Source organism: Phallusia mammillata, chromosome 8 (assembly GCF_965637545.1).
Source record: "Phallusia mammillata chromosome 8, kaPhaMamm4.hap1.1, whole genome shotgun sequence".
NCBI lineage: Eukaryota > Metazoa > Chordata > Ascidiacea > Phlebobranchia > Ascidiidae > Phallusia > Phallusia mammillata.
The window spans coordinates 16436099-16457354 of record NC_137259.1 but is presented as its reverse complement, the minus strand read 5'-3'; the positions used below and the strand labels follow the sequence as shown (position 1 = coordinate 16457354).

Genomic DNA, 21256 nt, shown 5'->3' with positions numbered 1-21256 from the left:
AAAACAATAAAAAATTGTTCCCTAGACCATTGTGTAAAGTTGTTAGGTCGGTCATTTTCAGGAAAATTTGACAAAGTTTATGTCTTGGTCCAGTCTGCAGGCAGCACACTTGCTTCGATGTTTTTAAAAAAAAAAATTTATGCTAATTTTTTTTTGAACTGCATGCAGAAATATAACATATAGTAGCTGGCCCTGTTTATTATTTGTGCTGTATCTGGTATAGAACGTTTTGCATGCAGAGATTATGCACATGTGACAAAATGGTCCTGCATGGTGCAGGCCTGAGATCTCGTCAGGAACTGCCATATTCTGCGCACTGGGTCATGGTTATAACAGTAAAGTCATAATGCTATTGTTGCTATTGCCGTGCATAGGCAGATAACTACCAAGTTAACATAGTTTGCTATACTTTGTTACAACCCATGACTAGCCAGACTAAAAAGCCTACTGTACTTTAATCATATAATAATTCTCCCTGTATATGGATTAGTATGTGGTAACAACTACAAACAGTGTACCAGTCAATTGTTAAAATTAGTTTTTGAAACACAACTTATAATTTGTTTTTTCATGGTAGTGTGCATAGAAACTGGTATGTTACAATGGCCAATCCAGCATGTTTTGTGTACAAATGCAACGCAAAGTTTGTTGAGTTCATTCAGAGTAATCCACAACTTTATAACGACGTCAAGTCTAACATTGGAAAACATGCAATTTTGAATGAGGTGTCAGTTAACAAACAAGGTATTGGAAAAGTGCGAGTGACACTGAAAAAGCCTGTAAGTCATAGTGTATGATTTTTTTTCAAAAATATTTTTGGTTATTTTACATAAAATGTAAATTGTATTGTGCTGGTTTTATATTTCCACACATTTTTTTTAAAATTTCTGTAAAAAAGGCCTGTTTTGTAATTAACCAGAATAAAAAAATATCAGTAAAAACACAACACTACCCAGAAACATTTGTTCTCATAAATCAATCTATTTTAAAAAATTGTCTGGTTAAAACTCCTAAATGCATTCTATAGCTATTGTTGCTCTTGCAATATTAATAAAAATGTGGTTACAAAGCGTGTTGTTGTATTTTATCTGGATTGAAACCCATGTTTCAAATGTAATTTTTTTTGCATGTTTAAGAATCAAACTGGTGCCAAGGGACAAACAATAAAAGCATTGGAGATGTTTTTTTCTCAATTTTCTTCCAAAACTTTCCCAATTACTGCAAATATGCAATACTCGTGTACCAATCTGGACAGAGAAAATCAGAATTGTTCAATAAAATGGAACTTTTTAAATGGGCACGTCGTTGCAACCGGACGATCTGAGGATGTGGAAAAATTTGCTGAAATGTTGGAAATGTTTCAGGCATCACCCAAAAAGATGCCAGTAAAAAATTCTAGAAGGTAAAATAAAACTAAAATTATAGAATACTCAATGTGTCTGCTGAATGCTCCTGTAGAGTGATTTTTAAATTAAAATCATTAAAACACAAGTTGGAAAATGTTTATTCCCAGGTTAAAATCAGTTTGACAATCTTATAATGAACGAATATATTTCGCTAAAACGCATCTTCAGTGTCTTATTCATATAGAAAGATTATAACATGCAAGTTTCATATTTTCAGAAGCAAATCCAGCACAGATTTGAGTTCAATTGGCCTGTCATTGCCTTCACAAACATCCGGCAGTAGAGGCAAAAATGAAATCTGTTTGGTTTATAATCCTCATGATAGAAATGTGTTACAATTTATTACTTCATACCATTTTTACTTCAAACAATTGGAACAACAATGTCGGCCATTTGGACGGATTGAATTGAATGTTGAGGACGGCAAAGTCAATATTTTTCGTCAGCAAAAAGTATGTTGTAGTATTGGTAATATTAGATTTGTTTGAGATTTTTATTAATTTTAACATTACAGTTTATGTTTGCATGATCAAATAAGGAATTAACCTGCACACGACTGTTGAGAAAACATGACCTGTACTCACAATTCCATTATAATGTCTGTTTAAGTACTGTAGATGTTTTATTTAGATTCTGTGTTAAGTAGCAATGCCAAAATACACTATCGGCAATCTCATTATTGTATTTTGTGTACAATGTAAAAATGTACATTTATATATATATGGAGGCATTGGGTAATGTGATTTAAAAGAGCATTTAAAAAAATACATGTGTTTTATTTTTAGTATGATCCTTCTATTCGAGCGGAATGCTTTTCTGTTATTGCCGCCTTTTTGAGTCGCTTTTCTAGTGTAACATGGCGGTCTGATGTGGATAGATTGAAAGAGTTGTATGCTGCTCGAAAAGAGCTTTTTAAAAAGCCTGGACCACAAGGTCATCCTCAGGTTGTAGCAAGTTTTGATCAAACAGGAAAACTAACTGTATGTGGTGAAAGAGGATTGGTTCGTGATACAATGGAGACCATTAAATACAGCTTGTAAGTAGCTTAATACGCTAGGAAGTAGCTCCATTTTTGCATGGTGATTTTTCTTTCGGTTCATATTACCACTGAAAAACAAATTTGCCTATTGTTATTATGGATCCTTTTTTCTGAAAGGAACAAATATTGTGTGTTTTTGTTTCTTTTTCTGGCTAATGCTGGTTTGTTCCACCTGTTTAGACACAAATACAAGCCCTAATGTGCTGAAAACTGAATGTTAAATATAGTAAGCCCACATGTTTGTGCTTCTGATACAGGGTTGTATATTTCATTACTTCCACATAAAATAAACATGTAAAACAATATTTTATGTCAAGTGCCATTTGTTGCACAAACTGATTATATGCCATTCCTTGAACCTGTGTTACACAGTCATTAGTACTATATCTGCTTGGCTATGACATGGCAGTAGATAATTGCAGGTTTAAGAGTTACTTAATGTGAAACACAGTCAAGACTAATTGGTGCATCTGTGCCAATTTGTTCATGTTTAATGTTCTTTATTACTACCAGACTTGCTAATAATGTAAAATAACCATGGACAAGAAGTAACAAAGCTTAGTTTAAATTTAGTAAATACATTTATTGCTTTTATGCATTTGTCCTTCCAAACATAAAAATTATTGCATGCTATTATTATTGCTACAAATATGCATGATGTGCGGTGTTAAATGTTGTGTAAATGTGGGAGTCCAGATAAAATTAGGTAACAAATGTAATTCCGTTGTAAATGTGGCAAAAGATGTATGTAGATGAGCATTGAATAGAATGAGATATACTTAAATTGCATATGAATAACAAAGCCACCTTTCTAGTTAATCATTGATAATGAAACGCATTTAGACACACATTGTATCCTTTATTTCTTTGTTTAACTTTATCATGTAAATATTTTACTACTAAATTGGGCATATTAAAAATTGATTAAAAAATTGGCAGTCAATAATTTGTATTGTTTGCAGATCATTGGGTCATTGTGAGCCTGAACCATTTTTGTATCAGCGTCAGGGTCAAATTTTTATGGAGGTTTTGAAGTTTGTTGTTCGAAATCCAATTGAACGCAATGCATTGGACCAATTTGTATCCAAATTCGGTACCTTTGATATTGTACCAAACACCAAAACTCCAGAAGGGATTGCAATCAAGGTTTGTCATAGAAAATAACAATAATGTTTTGTAGTGGCCTTTACATATTTTTAAAGACTTTACTTTGCCAGTATGATTTGCCGGAACAGATTTTAAACAAGTTTTTCTTTGCCAAAAGGTTTAAATAATACATCAAAACGCTCTATTTGGACCATTATTTTCCTCATTAAACTTACGAACATATTCTAATAATACATGCCTAATTTTTGTTTCAGTCAAAACTAAACAATGGTCAATTGATTGCTGAAATGAACACATTTTTTAATGGGTACATTTGTGTTTATCATACTTATGATGAGCGCAATCTTCAAGAGGCACGAGAAAAGTTTCCCAATGTGTTTGATGGTCTCAAGCACTTGGGTGTGTACATTCGTTGGATAAATGCACCACAGGTGATGATAGTTGGTTCAGAACCCAAAGTGCAGTCTGCAATTTTGGTAATTGAAGATGCAGTAAGAAATGTGGTATCAAATCAACCAACACCAACAAGGTGTGTATGTTTTTTTTGAGATTTTCTTCTAGGTTTACATATAACTCTTGACATCAATCATTACCTACCAATAAATTACTTAAAACGTGTTTGTCAGCCAGTTTTCTTTGTGGTTTATGCCCAGTTGTGGCATCAAACAAAATATGTGAGGGATAGCTTTTTAGGATGTTACCCCCAACAAAGTGGAGTGCCATTGGATGGCTACACTGGCCAAACAGCCAATGTCACTGGTTGCACTGATTAGACCTTACAGTGTGCACTGTCTGCTGCTTACTATAAAGTAATTCTACACATTTTAGGTAAAAAAGTGAAATAACATGTAGTGATGGGACGATACCAGGTTTTGAAGCGAGTATCGATACCGAGTACGAGTACCACATGTATATACCTTCGATACCGAGTACGATTACCGAGTACTTAAGTGTAGTGTTGTACTTACTTGTATATCACTGGCTAATTTATCTGCCATGGTCAGGGTACAGGCACGCACACACACATGCCGAAAACTGTAATCGCCACTTAATAGCGAAAAAGATATGCGTAAACTGGCAAAACTCTTTTTCCAATTTTGTGCTGTCCGAAGCTGATATTGGCATAAAGTTGCTCGTATTCTTATGGTGTAAATCGGTCTTCGGTACTCGCACGTTGGTATCAAAAACTGAGACAAAATATTTCGATACTGAGTACGAGTATCGATACCACTGAAATCGTTCGATACCATCGATACCGGGACCGAGTACTCGTCCCATCACTAATAACATGCAAAAATTTAGAAGCACTAGACAGGAATTGAAATTTAGTTCAAACAACAACAAAACTGCTGCAAAGATTGTATGAAGTAATGCTTTTATTTTTGTAAACATGTGTAAAACGTTTTTGCAAATTGGTGTTAATGGTAAAAGCAATACTAGACCTCCTATTAAACTGTCTAGATAATTTGTTTTACATAGCTTTGTGTAAACTTTATGTGTCAATGTTTGCTCTGATGTTACACAATAGAATTTTTTGCAGGAGAACAAGTAGCGACAATTCAGAATACAATCCATTTGTTTACCAAAAATCGGGTCCACAATTTGCTGCCATTTTAAAGTTTGTACTTTGTAACGCTGAGGAAACTCAAAAACTTCGACAGGCAGTGAGGGGCATTGCCAGATATGAAGCAGTTCCAAATATTAAAAAACCCACTGCACTAAAACTTCACCCAATGCCAAATCTGGTAAATATATGTTTTGCAATTTGTACATTTTTTATTTTTTTATTAGTAGTATTTTACCTCAATATCAAAAGCATTTTGCAGTGTTAGTCAGCTGTTATAACCGAATAATACCTGGTTTTGAACACAATTAAATAAGTTAAAGAAAGTAAATATTGTACAAAATTGGTATTAAAGTAGCATAGATATTTTGTTATACAAAAGTCAAAATTAATGTCAAAATTGTTAAAAAATGGTAATTTGATATATGGTATAGAATATTTGGCAACTTTTATAAACAAATTCTTAGGAAAGCTACCCTTGTGTTACTTTAAAAGATAGAAGCAGTAAATAGTGCAAAATGAAATTCAAAAATATTGCAGTCATTATTCTTATACACAGACTGACCCTTTTCATCCAACTATTGGGCCAATCATAAAGAATTTTTTTGGCACTTATTCATCTATGGAAAAGACATATGATGCTGTTCAAGTACAAAATGCAAGAAAAAATATTCCAAGTTCATTTTGGGAGCTACAGCATCAGCATACATATTCTGTATGGAAAGGAAACACATTTGCTGTCACTGGAGTAAAGGAACATGTACAAACTGTGCTAGACATGGTTGAAAACATGATCAAGGTTTCTGGGGGGTAAGAAAAATACTTCCATTTGTGTGTTTTACTTCTAAAATGGTTTGGTTCGTAGATTTTTTTTCAAAAAGCATTATCAGTGTAAAAATCTTACACCTTACAACAGAAAGTTTTTTTAAACATCAACTAGGTATATCTTAGCCAACTTGGATGTTTTTGACTTGGTTCTTTTTTAGATCAAGTTCCAATGAAATGAAAAGTGGCCAAACCAAAGATCAACAAGCCACAGAAATGATAGACTATCTGCCACCCCAAAAACACCATGCAAATTTGATTTTTATAATGACACATGGAGTGTTGAAAACCAAACTGAACGAAGCTTGCAAAGATATATGTCGTGTTTCTAGCAGCAAAATGCCTTTACATCTGACACCGACACATGGACAGGTATGTTGCTTCTTTTTTTCTTGCTTATAGTTTTACAACACTATAAACCTTTACTAATTTTTGCGCCCTATAAAATAATACTGTACCAAATCTTCGTATCATACCAACGATTTTAGGCATAACTTTAATTTACTGATCAATAGCATATGCTGGTAATTGCACATCTGGTATTATTACTTTAACCAATTACCACTACCCAGGGCACTTTCCGTACTAGTTCATTGTGGCAATAAAAACTATATATATATATTTTTTAAAGTATGTATATTTTGGATGGACCAAACAAAGTATTATAACAAAACACTAGATACTCAGTAAAAATAAATCTTGTACTTTTTTAACTTAAGGACTATATATATAAATAAACTTTCTTCTTTTAGGACATGAATCCAGGAACTTTGAAAAAACATGCCAGTGCTAAAATTAAAGAATTTTTAGCTGATTTTGTGATGGAAAGTGTAGAAGTTGGCTCAGACACGATTAAATCTTTCAAATTGAACCAACCACAGTGGCTTTCAGAATTGAAACAGGACAAGAGCAAAGCTGTCGGATACCAGTAAGAAAAACACTTTTGTTATTTCTTTCTTCAAAGTTGTGTTGTTTTTTGTTAGCTGACAATCATCATGAATCTATAATCAGTTTTTTTGGCAATTGTTTAAATAAGTTCTTTGTGAATTTGGAAATGTGCAAGGCCTACAACAGTTGACATCTAAAGGTTTCTGATTATTATTAACTACTTTGATTTGTTTTTACTCGTAATGGTGGATTTAGTTATCAGGATTCATGATACAATAATGTGACATTTGTGTAATATAGCACCTGTAATTTACGAAATAAAACAGTTGCATGTGAACAACTCCAGTAGAAAATTTGTGATAAAGTATGAATACTTTCAGATTGTTAAGCTGTGGACAGTGCGCACTGTTTCAACCTATAAGGTCTCATCTCATCAAGAGATTGGTCATATGAGCTAATGTAGCCACCTTATGGCACAGTTTGTTGGGAGTAACAGGCTGAAAACCATAACTCACCAATTTTGTTCAATACCACCACTGGGCATAAACAAAAAAAAACTGGTTCAATACGCAAGCAACTGTTTGGAAAAGTAATTTTGGCTCAGTGTCACTTAATATTAAAGCATTGTACAAATACGTGATGCACATTTTGACCTAAAAGGTCTTTTTTATTTACTATTAGTTTCCTGCTTATTTTCAGGTATGGTGAAGACTGCATCAGAGTTGGTGGACTAACAAAGGATGTAACATTTATTTGTGACAAAATTAGGGAACATTCTGACAGCTCAAGCAAACGCAAACCATGCTCGAAAGACATTTGCAGGTCATAAATAGTATTTTCATGTTAATAACCCATTTATTTTGTTCCAAAAAGGGGATTCTGCATATCTCCAATATTTAAACTTGAAAAATGTTGTTGTAGGATTCTAATCAATTGTGATGTCATCAAACAAGTGAATGAGATGTTTGCTGGTCAAGTCCAAGTCACATGCTCAATAGAAAAAGAGTTAGTTGAGTTCAAAGGTCAAAGCTTGTCAATCCAAGCTGCTGAAGAACAGATATCCAGCATGGTGATTTATTATTTTCTTCATATTAATTTAATAATACTAATGGGAAATTTCTCGCAAACATTTTTCATTTGATCTAAACCCATAGAGTTTTACCTTAAGGAAAGACAAAACTTAAATGTATGTGAAAAAAATTCAACAAAAAGTGCTGATCATGTTAAAGAAGCAAATAAAGTGTTTTTTACCATATCATAACACTTCACTCTTTTTAATAAAAGGTAATACAGTATTTGATACCAACTTAAACAATGTCTGAAAAGAGAAATGCACCAAACCAGTACTAATGTTTAAAACATACATTTACTATATGATAACATTTTATTCCAGTTTGATATTGGTGCTGTGTATGGTTAAAACACATAAACAGGGTGTTACTTTATCACAGAAACTAATTGAGAGAAGTCCCCAACTTACAGAACTGAAGCATGATCTTCTAAAAGATATAATCCAAAAGCAAATCACCAAACATATCGATAAGATATACTTACAATTTGCTGAGGAGAATGTAAAAGGTAAATATTAGGGATGGGCCGAGCCGAGCCAGCACCCGAGTACTCGGTACCAAGCAAGGTTGTTTTTGATGCTTGGTGCTCGGCCGAGCAGTTGCACAAACTGACCCTAGCGTTCAATTTGCATATTCATGCCCTGCTAGCATATGTAACTAGTGTTCTAAAGGGTGTTTATGAACAAAAACGAATGATTTTTCAAATGCACTAGATGGTGGAAAAACGCGTAGTTTATGAGCATGTACAGCTTAATGAAACACCGCCGGTGACGTAAGAGGCTTTGTAGAGCTAAAACGTAGAAAAAGGATTTTTTTTCATTAAAGTGAGATGCTCTGTGCTTGACCAAACAGAACATTTGCAGTTTTGGCACATCCCTAGTAAATATGGTCAACAAAATTTTGCGATCTTTTAATATCCCTTCAACAGGCAGCATGGTCATCAACATTTATGTAATTAAATAACTAAGAATGGAAAATATTTTTCTAGTAATGAAATCAGTCGATAAATAGTTGAATTGTATTGATTTTTTTGCTTGAAAGAAAACATAGCAACACAATGGCACTAAAACAGTTACCAAGCCGTAAATAGCTGTGCAACACTAACACTCTATAGAGTGTAAAACAGTGAAGGACACAATTGGTGGATAATGGCTAAACACACTGCAGCTACACCATACATTATTCCTTATGTTTTAATACAGCAGTATAACAAACATTCTATTTTAGGGGCTCTTGTTATTCGTGAGGATAAAGTGGTTCTTGTGGCAACTGACGGAAATGACTTTGCACATGGTAGCAGTCTCCTTGAAAGGATTATTCACATGAACCTGGTGTCGATACCTGCAGACGCACAACGAGATTCACTTCCTGATTTGGTGAAAAATGTTTCCCAGGTTGATGATATCCTTGTCGCTGAGAAGGTATGAGTTCAGTTAATTTATTCTGCTTGGTAAAAGAAAACATAGCGGCATAATTGCACTAAAACAATCACCAAGTCATAAATAGCTGCGCAACGTTGAAACCTTATGGAGCACCAAACAGTTAGCTGCAGTATATTACTACATACAAGAGGGTTTCTGATGAAAATATTTTTTTCACAATATCAAAGATATAAAATCAGTAATTGTAAAAAAGATGTAGTTATGGTGTGTTTACAGCGAAATATAATTTTTACAATATCAAATCCTTTTTGATCGGTTAGTAAAGGCTAAGAGTATCATCCACTTAAATTTTGTTGGAATATGTTTTTGGTCATTATTTCGTATTAAGTTGAATCACATTTTTTTATTTTTTGTTTTTATTCTAAAATAAAGGCCTATTAGATTTATTCAGTGTTGTACAACTTTTACCAAAAATATTTGCCATAGTGGATTTCTACTGACAAATTTAAAAAAGAACAATAAAGTCACAGAAAAAGTAACAAAGCCACATAAAAACTCAAAACTGGGTTGTTAGTTTATACCGCTAAACTTGCACACCTGTGAGCCTGTTTTTTATGGAGTTATATTGCAAGTAGTAGTTACTCATAATATTTTGCAGGATAACATAATCTGGGTTGTTGGGTTTGATGAAAATGAAGTGGACCGCACAACAGCACTTTTGAAGACATTTTTCCACCACTCCAAGAGCGCGATTCTTAATTATCCTTGCAATCCAAACATTGCAAAGTTTGTGGTGAAACATTTTGCAAGGGACCGTGGATACCCATCAGGAATCAACATTAACATTGCATCGTTTGGCTTGCAACTGCTTGGCCCTGAAGCTAACACTCATAAAGGTTTGATGTTATTAGTTTTTGCATGTGTTTGTGATGATCTAATTAAGTGGCTCTTAACCTTTGCAATTACACATTAATGAAACAAAAACATCAATGAAACATATTTAGCCTTACCAAAAACAAACTTACACACTGGCATCATAGAACAAAAATTAAAAAATGATTAGGCAATTATACACCGAAAAACTGGCAAAATACCTCTTTAGTGGTAAATTCTTGACAGGGCAATTAATCACTGAATGTAAAACTGTTATATAAGTTAAATTATACACAGCCTAAATATTTTATGACAAAGGATGAGTATTTTTTAATTTTTTGGGCACATGACAAATGTAGAAAAGAAATTAGCTACTAAGTTTTATTAGTCTTAGCAGGCACAGTGGTACCTTGTTAGTGAAATAATAATAATCTGTAATATGGCCACAAAGTTAAAAAGTTGTGACACTTTTAATAATAAGTGTGCAAAAACGAAAGTTTTATGCCCAATTATATTGCTGTTTTTGAAAACAAGTTTCTTATGTTGGCTTTGTGCCTTCATTTTTAGAGCCTTTTGTAATTTGAAACATGGTTTGTTTTTCAGCTTTGAAGCATTTGCAGAGCAGGAAATACACAACAAGGAATGTTCAACTTTGTGAACAAGGTTTGCTAAAACACATTTCATCTGATCAGTGGAAAGCCTTTGTTGGTTACATGGAAAGTCAGTCAAGATGTTCTATTGACATTGAACTGGTACAGTTAAAGTTAACTAACTTCAATAAATTTTCTTTTTGTGATATTGTACAATTGCTTAGGTATGTAACTAAAACCAATCTAAGTAAAAATAATAGGCTATTACAGGGGTTGGCAACCTATCATGTACTAAATGCCAATTTACTTGTTTTGTCACATTGGTAATGACTTTGCATGTCAACATTTTTATGTGTAATAGTGTTTTTCTGTGTGCCAGCTGATTTGATTAGCAATCAGAAATAAGGATATTCATGCATGTTCACAGTGTTTTATACAATTACAGCATGATAAACAAATATAAATTATACGTAAGTTCTTGAATATGAACTTGCAAACCCTTTGGCATGCCTTAAAAAATGCCTTGTGTCCAAAGGTTGCTGGCCCCAGGGTATTAAATATATTTTATTACATTTCATTTGTGTTTGTTGTTGCAGAACAATGTCTCGGACAAAATTTCCAAAGACATTCCCGTCAACAAAGGGCTTAGGTTGGTATTTCATGACTCCTTAGTAAACAGTGTCTGTATTGATTCTGCCCTTGCTATGTGTGCTGACAAATAAATTTGACCCTGCTAGGTCATAAAAATGTTACAGTGCCTCTTATCCATATGTGGCTTTGTGACTAAGATCAGCAGTTAAACTAATCACTCAACATTAGCCACGCTGCTGACTCTACCAACGCTATTGACATCACTAACTTCTTAAAACGTCATAGCAACTGCTATATAAGAGCAGTACTACGTCAAACATAGGATGTTATAATTAATCATTTGACGCCCTATCATTTTAATTGCTCTTGGCTGTCAACATTTAATGCTTGGTCATTCCCAAAACAAATTATGCTTTGCATCTGTGCATCAAAACAAGCTACTTATTGTAAAAAAACGAAACAATTGCTGTCAAAAATATGGTTTTATTGAGTTGTGTATACTATTACGTCACATTGAATCAACCTAAATAGGCTACAGATGGTAAAAACTAACAACATGAATTTTGCAATCACAAGATTTATTTTGTTTATTCGTTCAATATACTACTCACAAACTAATATGTGAAGAAAAAACTAATTCCAGTATTAATGTATGCTTATGTGGCAGTTTTTTTGACAGTTGGTTTGGGGCCCAAGTATTACATCACTAAAATTTTTATTATTATTACAGTTCAGGGGCATCCATTTCTGCTGATGATATTTCTTCATCTGAAACCAAATATGGAAACATAGTGGTGCAGGTGTGTCATGGTGACATCACAAACGATGCATCAGAAGTTGTCGTGAATGGTTGCACTAATGACTTTAACTTGGGCAAAGGTTGGTGTTTTAATCATTTGGTGTCTGTTATCAATCGATGTTATTGTATGGCTGTACTAAAGCACTGAACATGAAATTGATCTTTGGGTAGTTTGCAAAGCTAACTCCTGTAACAAGAAATATAAAAACATGACTTTTAGCACATCTTATGTCATTCTCAAATGAATTAAAAAGCAAAATCTAAGCACCAAGTGAAACCAGCATCTCAATGAGTTTAAAGGGTTGTAGGGGGTGAAACCAAAGAATTCTTGGTGTATAACCTAATAAGCACAGCCCCAATCCCTTTTTCGTAACTATGGCTTAGTAATCTCAGCCATTAGCCCAAAAATATTAGTTGCAATTGATGGTCTTTGAGCCGGTAATCTTAACTAATTACAATTGACCACTATGTGACAAACCTTAGTTTTTGGCATGTGACCTTCCTGATATGTATTGCAAGCCCTAATCTTAAAATACATGCCAGATTTCTAGATTTTTAGAACAATGCTATATTCTTAAAACGCATATTGTGTAATGCAAGCAATAAGCAAAACAATTTTCTTGCTTCTCGCATAAAACGTATAAAAACATCTAAAAAAAATTGTTTTTACTTTTAGGACCCCTTTCCAAAGCGATCTTAAACAAAGCTGGAAAGGAGATGGAAAATCAGTGCATGAAAAATCCTCTAGTCAAAGACAAAGTTCTTCGTGTGACCAATGGCTTCAAAATGCGTTGTGAATATGTGATCCATTTGGTGACACCAAAGAATATTAAAGAATATTCAACCAGAGTGGGAAATGCATTGGATTGTGCTGCAGTGCTTGGATGTGCTACTGTTGCTATTCCTACTATGGGGGCTGGTACTTTTGAAGTGTTTATCAATTGATATTGTACAGCTGGCAAAACATTTTTTGTGCAGCCTAGCTAAAACTAAATTGCCATACTTCCCTTGCCAGTTTCAAATAATAGTACTTAAATTTAGATGACAAAGTAACCAAGTCTACCTTTAACTTTTAGGGAAATACCTTTAACTTCTATTATTTCTTATTTAGAGGGCTATATTTTGTATATTTTACTAGCCTAAAGAACCATATATAGGTTTTATGTCCCCAATAGATGTTGCTTAAAATTATTTTTCATATTAAATTAAACCTTGGTTAAACTGGATTCGGTTCATCTCGATCTTCGTCTAAGAAGTCGCCTAAATCCTACAAATCTTAAAGTACAAATGCTTTGTAATTGGTAAAGCTTGAACTAATTGACATTGGTCAATCCAGATTTTCGAATAATTTGGACAAATTTTTGGGTCAAACGGGTCCGGATTAACCAAGATTTACTGTATTTCCCTTTTTAACTGTCAGTTCATGATTATCTCAAAGTACAGTATGTTTTTTTTTTATTTAGGGCGAATTGGACTAAATCCTGATTTTATTGCGACTGCAATGGCTCAAGCGCTAAGGGATTTTGCTAATGGGCCTCCTAAGTCAGTAAAACGAATCAGGATTGTTGTGTTTGACAAGAACCTACTGTCAACATTTAAAGCTCAAATATTGCAACACCATTCTGCCAAAGGTTTGTTTTTGTCCCTCACTTACTTTATTAGTTTGTTTTCAAAGCTTTATTTTCCACTTTGAAATTTATTACATATTTACACAAAACATGCAGTGGCTAAACTTTGATTTTAGGATTGCGATAATTTTACCACTCCAGTGCTTCTTGAAAAATGTATATATTTTTTACATTATTTAATGTAGATTTTACAAGTTTCAATAGTTTTCAATAGTCCAGATAGGCCCAATGGTCTCTGAATAAAAACTAATGTTAATTTACTAATGTTATAAATACACTAGACATTATAAAATGTAGATAAGTTAGTTAGTACAAAGCACGCATGGTGACTTCAATGCAACCAGACAGCAACAAAACTCAATTCAAGCATCCACATTAATTTTACACCTGTGTAGCAGTATTACTATGTAGTGCGTTTGTGGGTGGTAAAGTAATACTTTATTGGTAAAATGAGTTGATATCACCCACAAAAAGTGAGTGCCAATTAAATTTCACACAATACTTCATTCTTTACAAGCATTCCAGTGCACAATCATTCAAAAAAAATACTTAGCCACCAACTACTGTTAAGAGATCACTCCTTACTTTTTTGCAGAAGCAGCGACTGATCAGAATTCTTTGCTGATCAAACAATTATCTGATAAATGTAGTCCAGAAAACACCAACGACAAAGTGAACATCAACATTACATTTGAAGATGAAGGGGAATTTGAAATGGTAAAATAAAATTTCAAATAGCATTTTTTCACCTTTAAATTTAAGCCTAAGTAACACATTTTTGTATTAAATATATCTGCATGTATATATGGTTTAACACCAAGTTGGCCGACTGGTTAGCGCAACCGCCTTGTGATCACAAGGTCATTGGTTGTAATCCTATCTTGGTCCCTTGTGTTTCCCTAAAATAAGAAACTTAAGCGGCATTGCTCCGACGCAATGTTTCCCGATGGCTTGAACTAAATTGGAGTCACCAACTGCCTAAACCGAAAAAATCAAATAAAAAAATGATCAACGGACTTGCAATAAAAACAGGCAGCTCGACGACGGACTCATTGTGAGCATAACGCATTCAGACGTTGTCCCCCCACCGAGGATAAAAATGAAACAACCGAACAACAAGCTGTACCTGCCAAACTCTTTACCGATTTTATTTTGTTTTCAGGCTCAGATTATGATTAACAGTCATCTTGAGCAGTTGATCAGCAAAAAAACTAACAAAGACGAAGACACTGGAAGATTTGGGCCGGATGAGTGGATAGAATTTTATCAGTTTGCTATTGACAACAGTGTAGCCGTTGAGGTTTCAAAAAAGCGGTAAACAATTGTAGTTCTGTATTGCTACCAGTGTTTTTTTAAGGTGTTTTGGGGGACCGAAACGGTCCCCCAAATTTCTCCAGCGGTTTCCCAAAATTTAAATTTAAATACCAAAAAAGCAAATATGGCTATTTTTTGGTATTTAAATGAAACACTTGCGGTCTCTTAAAACTACTTAGCGGTCACCCAAACCAAACCTTAAAAAAAACCTGATTGCTACTATTAATATTTCAAAAATAGTGCATTTTATGGGACATCGAAACGTTGGCCTATTATAATAAAGACTGCTCGAAGTGCTTAAAATTTGTTGACACATTGAGCCTGGCAGCAACAGTACTTAACTTGAAATTTGTAATAATTTTTACATAATTGTTTTTTAAACCATGCGAAAGATTTGTTATGAGTAAAATACTATGAAAAATTCCACACTTCTTGCAGCAGAATATAGGCAAGAAGATGTGAGCTTGCTATGTTATTTGAACTCTTTTAATATGTTATATTTCTAACCAAAAAAATCTTTTAAAACCAAAGGCCAGACATAAGCAACACTTCATTTATTTCTTTGTTTTTTAGGCCCATTAGCATCACCATTTCTGGACTGTCTGAAAATGTGAGCATGGTCAATGACAACTTGAAGAGGATTATATTCGAAATGCGCCAAGCACAACTACAAGTGTCAGAATGTGTCTGGAAGTGGGCAAAACCTGGTTCAAACTTCGAAGATTTTCCACCCAGAGTTGCTTTGGCTGTTGAAAAGCTGTTTAAGGTCAGTTTGCATGTAGATTTCTCGAAATTGATATGATGGGTCAAATGTAATCATTTTGCTTTTTTCATGGGTGGTTGTTTTTTTAAGGCGCCCTCGACTGGTTCCACCAACGTTCCACACCCAGTCGTGTTTACACACAATGCGCCAACCGTACTCTCTTGTGAGCCCTAGTCATTTAACGCTTTATAATCTTTTTACCTCTTATACGACTTGCAATAAAAGTTGAAACAGGCAACTGTGAGCGTAACGCATTTATACACCAAAAATCAAATGAAACAAATAAAAACTTGTTGTTTTAACTCTGATCATCTGTCGAATTTGAGCCTTAAACCACAACGATTAGGATTCGTGATCTCCATGCAATAAACCGGATTATGCGATTAACCGCTGTATTTTTTTATTCATATTTCTCTTTTGTGCAACTATATAACCCAAGAATACCTCTAGGTCAAGTCCAAAGGCAAGCAACAAGTTCAATATCGTGGTGAAACTTTGACCCTTAGCTTTTCCAACATGGAATACACAGTGGGTCAAATGGGTGGAAAACTAAAACGAATTTCTACCGGAAAACAAGGTAAATTGAAAGCATGTTCGTTTTTTGTATTGTTTTATAAGTTCCCAAATAAAACGTTATTGATTCCAAGACATCGTCAGATCATACTCCTATCTCTTAAACTGCCTATAAAGACCCAGCTCTGTTTTTTTTAAATATGCTACAAACGTATATCTTCAACATCTTTTTATTCCGTACATAGGTCGTTAGATGTATGTTTTCACAAAGATACTTATTCTCTGAGTGTGAAAATTTACGTTTTTTGATACATTAAATCTGGGTTAATAGTTAGTTGTGGTTGCAATATAATGTAGAACTTAAAACATATATATGTTTCGGAAAATGGCTTGTATGTAATAAAAAAAATTATAGATTAAGTCACTGGTTCCACAACGGTTCGTCCAATGACAAAAGAGTTAGTTGATATGATATGATCCTTACAGTTAATGACTGAATTTTCCATGTTATTATTAATGTTACGTCTTCTAGGTTTTTGGTTATTTTCTGGGTTCAAGGGGCTATAACAGTTTAAGAAACGCTGAATTATGGTGTATATGGCAAGGTAAGATAAAAAAATCTAGGCATGTTATTTGAAGTTGTGTCATATTTAGGTCTGCCGTCCCACTGGATAAACATGGGAGGCGCACCGTGGATGAAAGTGTTTGTTGATCGTGAAAGTGAAGAATTTGCTTCAGTTGAAAGAAAGCTCAGAGCTAGTAACCCATCCATCCAGATGATCATTAAGGTTTGTGGTGCCAGTGTCCTTTTCGCCGCTTGCTTTCCCAACAAGATTCCTAATCCTCTTTCACGTGGTAGTTAACTAGGCTTTAAAGTGCGACTGCAGCGCTGCATTTCGTGCCCTTGTACACGTTTATACACTGGCGTATTCTCAACTACAGTTAAACCTCCGTTAAACCGGATTCGGTTAATTCGGACAAAACTTGAGGTACAAATGATATGTTATTTGGTAAGGCTTTAACTAATCGACATCGGTTAATCCGGTTCTTCGTATAATTTGGCAAATTTTTTGGTCCAAACGGTTCCGGATTAACCAAGATTTGCTTTATAAGATTTTGGCAGCAAATTCCTTATTCTATTTCACTAGTGTGGTCTTTTCTATTGTCCTACATCTATTGTATGTATTTGTAGATTCAAAATTTATACAATACAAATTGTTAACAATTCACTAACGTTTTCTCTGCAGACAAATTTACTCACTGTGAGCCACACTCACTTTCTTGTAAGCCCCCGTCACATAACACTTTATAATACAGTGTAGCTGCAGCGCTTTTAGCCATGATCCACCAATTGTGCCATCCACTATTGTACGCTCCATAACGTTTTAACGTCACGCAGCTATTTTCGGCTTGGTGATTTTTTCAGTGCAATTGTGTCGCTATGTTTTCTTTCACCAAGCGAAAAAAACAACTCTTATATAAATGTTTAGGTGGAAAGGATTCAGAATCCTCCTTTATATGAGCAATACCAGCTGAAGAAGAAAGATGTAGCTCGTCACATGATTACTAAACATCCCGTTGAAAGAGAACTCTTCCACGGGACTTCGGAAGAGGACGCCAACAGCATATGTGCGCATGGATTTGACAGAGGTTTTGCAGGAAAACACGGTAAGACATAACACAAAAGGGAGTTAGGACGAGGGCTTTTTTAATTATGGTCCTCCTTTCCTTAAGGGTGAAAAAACAGCTTTTGATTATAGATTTTCGTTTCACCCGTTTTGTGAAGAAAGGGTGCTTTAAACTGATTGAAATTTACACACATGTTAGTCATTAAACCAAATTTCATCCTCCTAAAGTTTGACCCAAAATGACCCAGCGGTTCACCCACTGGCTCTCAAAACGTGAATTTTTTTTACCACCAAACGAAACGGGGTTAAACATCTTCATGCGAGCATATATTTAATTAACTAAAGATGTTTAATCTATCAACTTCAGTATTGTTTTAGCAAATCGAAGTGGTGAACGGGTCTAAAGTTACAACATAAAACCTGAACCCGATTTGTTTTAAACACAAAACGCGAATAGAGTCCTGAAAGTGGTTTAAAATACGTCACCACTATGGTCGAGTGTGAAATCAGGCCCGAATCCAGCCCGACGTACAACTTAAAGGATAGCAGTTCAATGAATATTCTACGCGTAGCCACAAAGACTGTCCGTTTTTTCTTAGGTTTATAACTTTGATGTCACTCCGTTTGCCTGTTTGCCATTCACTTTTGGCATAAATACATATCCTTCAATCTCAGAAACATCTCTTAACACGGCGTAGCTACAACGCGTTTGGTCGTGATCTACCAATTGTGCCTCCATTGGTTTGCACTCCATAACATATAAACGTTGCGCAGCTATTTCCGACTTGGTGATTGTTTTACAAATTATAGCTATGTGTTCTTTCACCAAAATGAAATAAACTTAACTTCGCATTGTTGCAGCCACACTCTACGGAAAAGGCTCTTACTTTTCAACTGATTCCTCATTTGCTGCCCAGTATGCTCGACCATCAGGCCATCTCTACCATATGTTTCTGGCCAATGTTATCACAGGAGACTACTGCAAGGGTAATCCAAGCTTAATGGCTCCACCCGCCAAAGTAGCAAGCGGAAATGCCAATAAGGTGTATGACAGTGTGGTGAACGACATGTCATCACCTTCTATTTTCGTTGTCTTCAAAGATTCGAGCGTCTACCCTACATACCTTATTGTGTTTAAATAACTGTAATTAGATGTACAATGTGTTCTAAATGTCGTGTAATGTGATAAGGGATTGGCCAAAACTGCAAATGTTCTGTTTGGTCGAGCACCGAGCATCTTACATTAATGCATTATGCCGTCTTAAACATTTCCAATTTCACGCTGGTTTTGTAGCTTTCCAAGATTCTTCACGTCACCAGCGGTGTATACAGCAGTCCGTTTCCTTAAGTGTAATTGCACTGTCGTGTGTTGCATTTTCATCAAAAACGCGTTTCTTTGCATTTACAAATACTTCAAAGTCTAAACCAGTGGTTCTCAACCCTTCGTGGACCGTGGCCCCCCAAAAAGTAACTTTGGGGCCTCGTGCCCCCCTTCAAGTAACCCTGTAGGACCTGTGGCCCCCTTACAAATGTAAATGGCAATCGCGTGTTGGAATTCGGTAATAGTTCGGCTTTAAATCGGTCGAATATAGTAAGCAAGAATCCGTAATCATGAAAAACCTCAATATAGACAAATAGTGTGTGAAATAGTCGATTAAATTAGGAAATAAAGTTAAAAAAAATGGCTGTTACTGGGTGTTTCTGGTGAATCTACACCCTACCCCCGGAACACAGCTCGTGCATAGGCAACGGCAACTTCTGGTAGTTCCATTGCTGCATGTGTTGGAAAAAACTGTCGTTTTTTGCCTGTTTTAGGGGGGCGTGAAGTGCCCGACAAACACCTTAGGGGGGCGTGGACCAAAAAAGGTTAAGAACCGCTGGACTAAACCATAGCTTCTTTAATCTTTTTTATCTCTCCTTGGCCTTTGGTTAGATTTTAAAAGACAAATTTTTAACACTTTAATCCTGTATGTTACAAAAACCCGTCTGACTAAGTTTGGCCCCAAAGCAATGCTTATTTAACCTTAATTGGAGCAATTTTTCCCGGTTAAGCACCTCTGTTTCAAGCCTTTGCCGAATTTAAAGTTTCAAAGGTTCATCTTGTTCATGCTCCAGCCATACTTCCGTGTCTATATTTTGATGCTTGTGATATAATTGCGCCACAGTTTATTACGTTATTAATACTTTTTTGGCATGCAAACATAATATGCAGTAAACCTGGGTTAATCCGGACCCGTTTGGAACAAAAAAATATTGTCCGAATTAGGCAAGGATCCGGATTATCAACGTTTACTGAACTTTTAGTTTAAAAACTGAAATAAAGTTTTTTTTATTTAACTTTAACTGGGAGAGAATTTTAGAATTTGTTTGATTTGTCTTTTGAACGTGTTCAAAGTTTCATTTTACGCTTTTTTACCGTCTTATGTTCATTAACCAACATTTATTCATTTCGAACTATGTCCCTATTGTTCTAAAATTTAAAACTAACCTTGTAGTTGTTCAGTTGTGTAGAGTCAAATTGGAATATGCCTGAGCTAAAACCATTTCTTACAGTTTTTTAGCCAAACAGCCGCTGTAATTTTGTGCTGATCATTGTAGTGTATGTTAGCACTAAGATTGTTGTTTGTTAAAGAATCTTTTACTTAATGGGTTTACACTCTAATTCCCATAAAGGCTTTAAGCAGGGCAAGCAAAAAATACATTTCTAGCAAAAAATCCCTTTGTAAAAAAACATCATAAAACATAATAGAGAACAAAATTTCACAAACTAGTACCCTCCTCTAAACCGATGTTGCTCTTGGAATTGGCCATTAAGGATATGGACGCCTGATTTAAAGTTGATTGTGCTAATGAACTGCTGTGGTGAATTTCTTATGACATATCGTGTGTGGCGTGATTTCTTCAATTTGCTTGGTTTTCTTTAATTCAAATTTCATTTGGTTTTGCTTTCTGATATGATTTTCGCAATAAAGGTTTGGGTTGTTTGTGAAAGTAATAGGTACATGGACGTCGTTAATAAAGAGTTGAGAATTAATCTCAATGCTTAATTTTTAAACTCCGGTTTTGGGTTTGTTTCAGCCGAAATATTCCAGTTTCAAAGTAGTTTGAGCATCCAACTGAACCAACCGGATTTTAAAATCGACAATTTTGACGCGATTTTTGATAAAAAACAACTTCATTATTAAAACTGGTAAGATGAATATATTCATACTGGGATCAGCCCTGAAGCGTCGATGCATACCAGCGACCACGGCACACTTATCGATCAATCACAGT

General features: G+C 34.8%; 1 protein-coding gene across 1 annotated transcript; it reads left to right on the top strand.

Annotated features, from left to right (window-relative positions):
- Positions 1-581: 581 nt before the first annotated feature.
- On the top strand, positions 582-20971 carry LOC145204134 (uncharacterized). The gene is made up of 27 exons (XM_080076572.1): positions 582-779; positions 1137-1402; positions 1624-1858; positions 2192-2442; positions 3408-3591; positions 3807-4081; positions 5093-5297; positions 5676-5926; positions 6103-6313; positions 6694-6869; positions 7529-7651; positions 7751-7898; positions 8281-8407; positions 9127-9320; positions 9940-10177; positions 10758-10906; positions 11341-11393; positions 12066-12214; positions 12811-13053; positions 13598-13765; positions 14358-14479; positions 14925-15076; positions 15650-15842; positions 16290-16416; positions 17007-17140; positions 17843-18020; positions 18842-20971. The coding sequence occupies exons 1-27, from the start codon at positions 603-605 to the stop codon at positions 19120-19122; spliced, it is 5010 nt and encodes a 1669-aa protein (XP_079932698.1). The 5' UTR covers positions 582-602; the 3' UTR covers positions 19123-20971.
- The last annotated feature ends 285 nt before the right edge of the window (positions 20972-21256 follow it).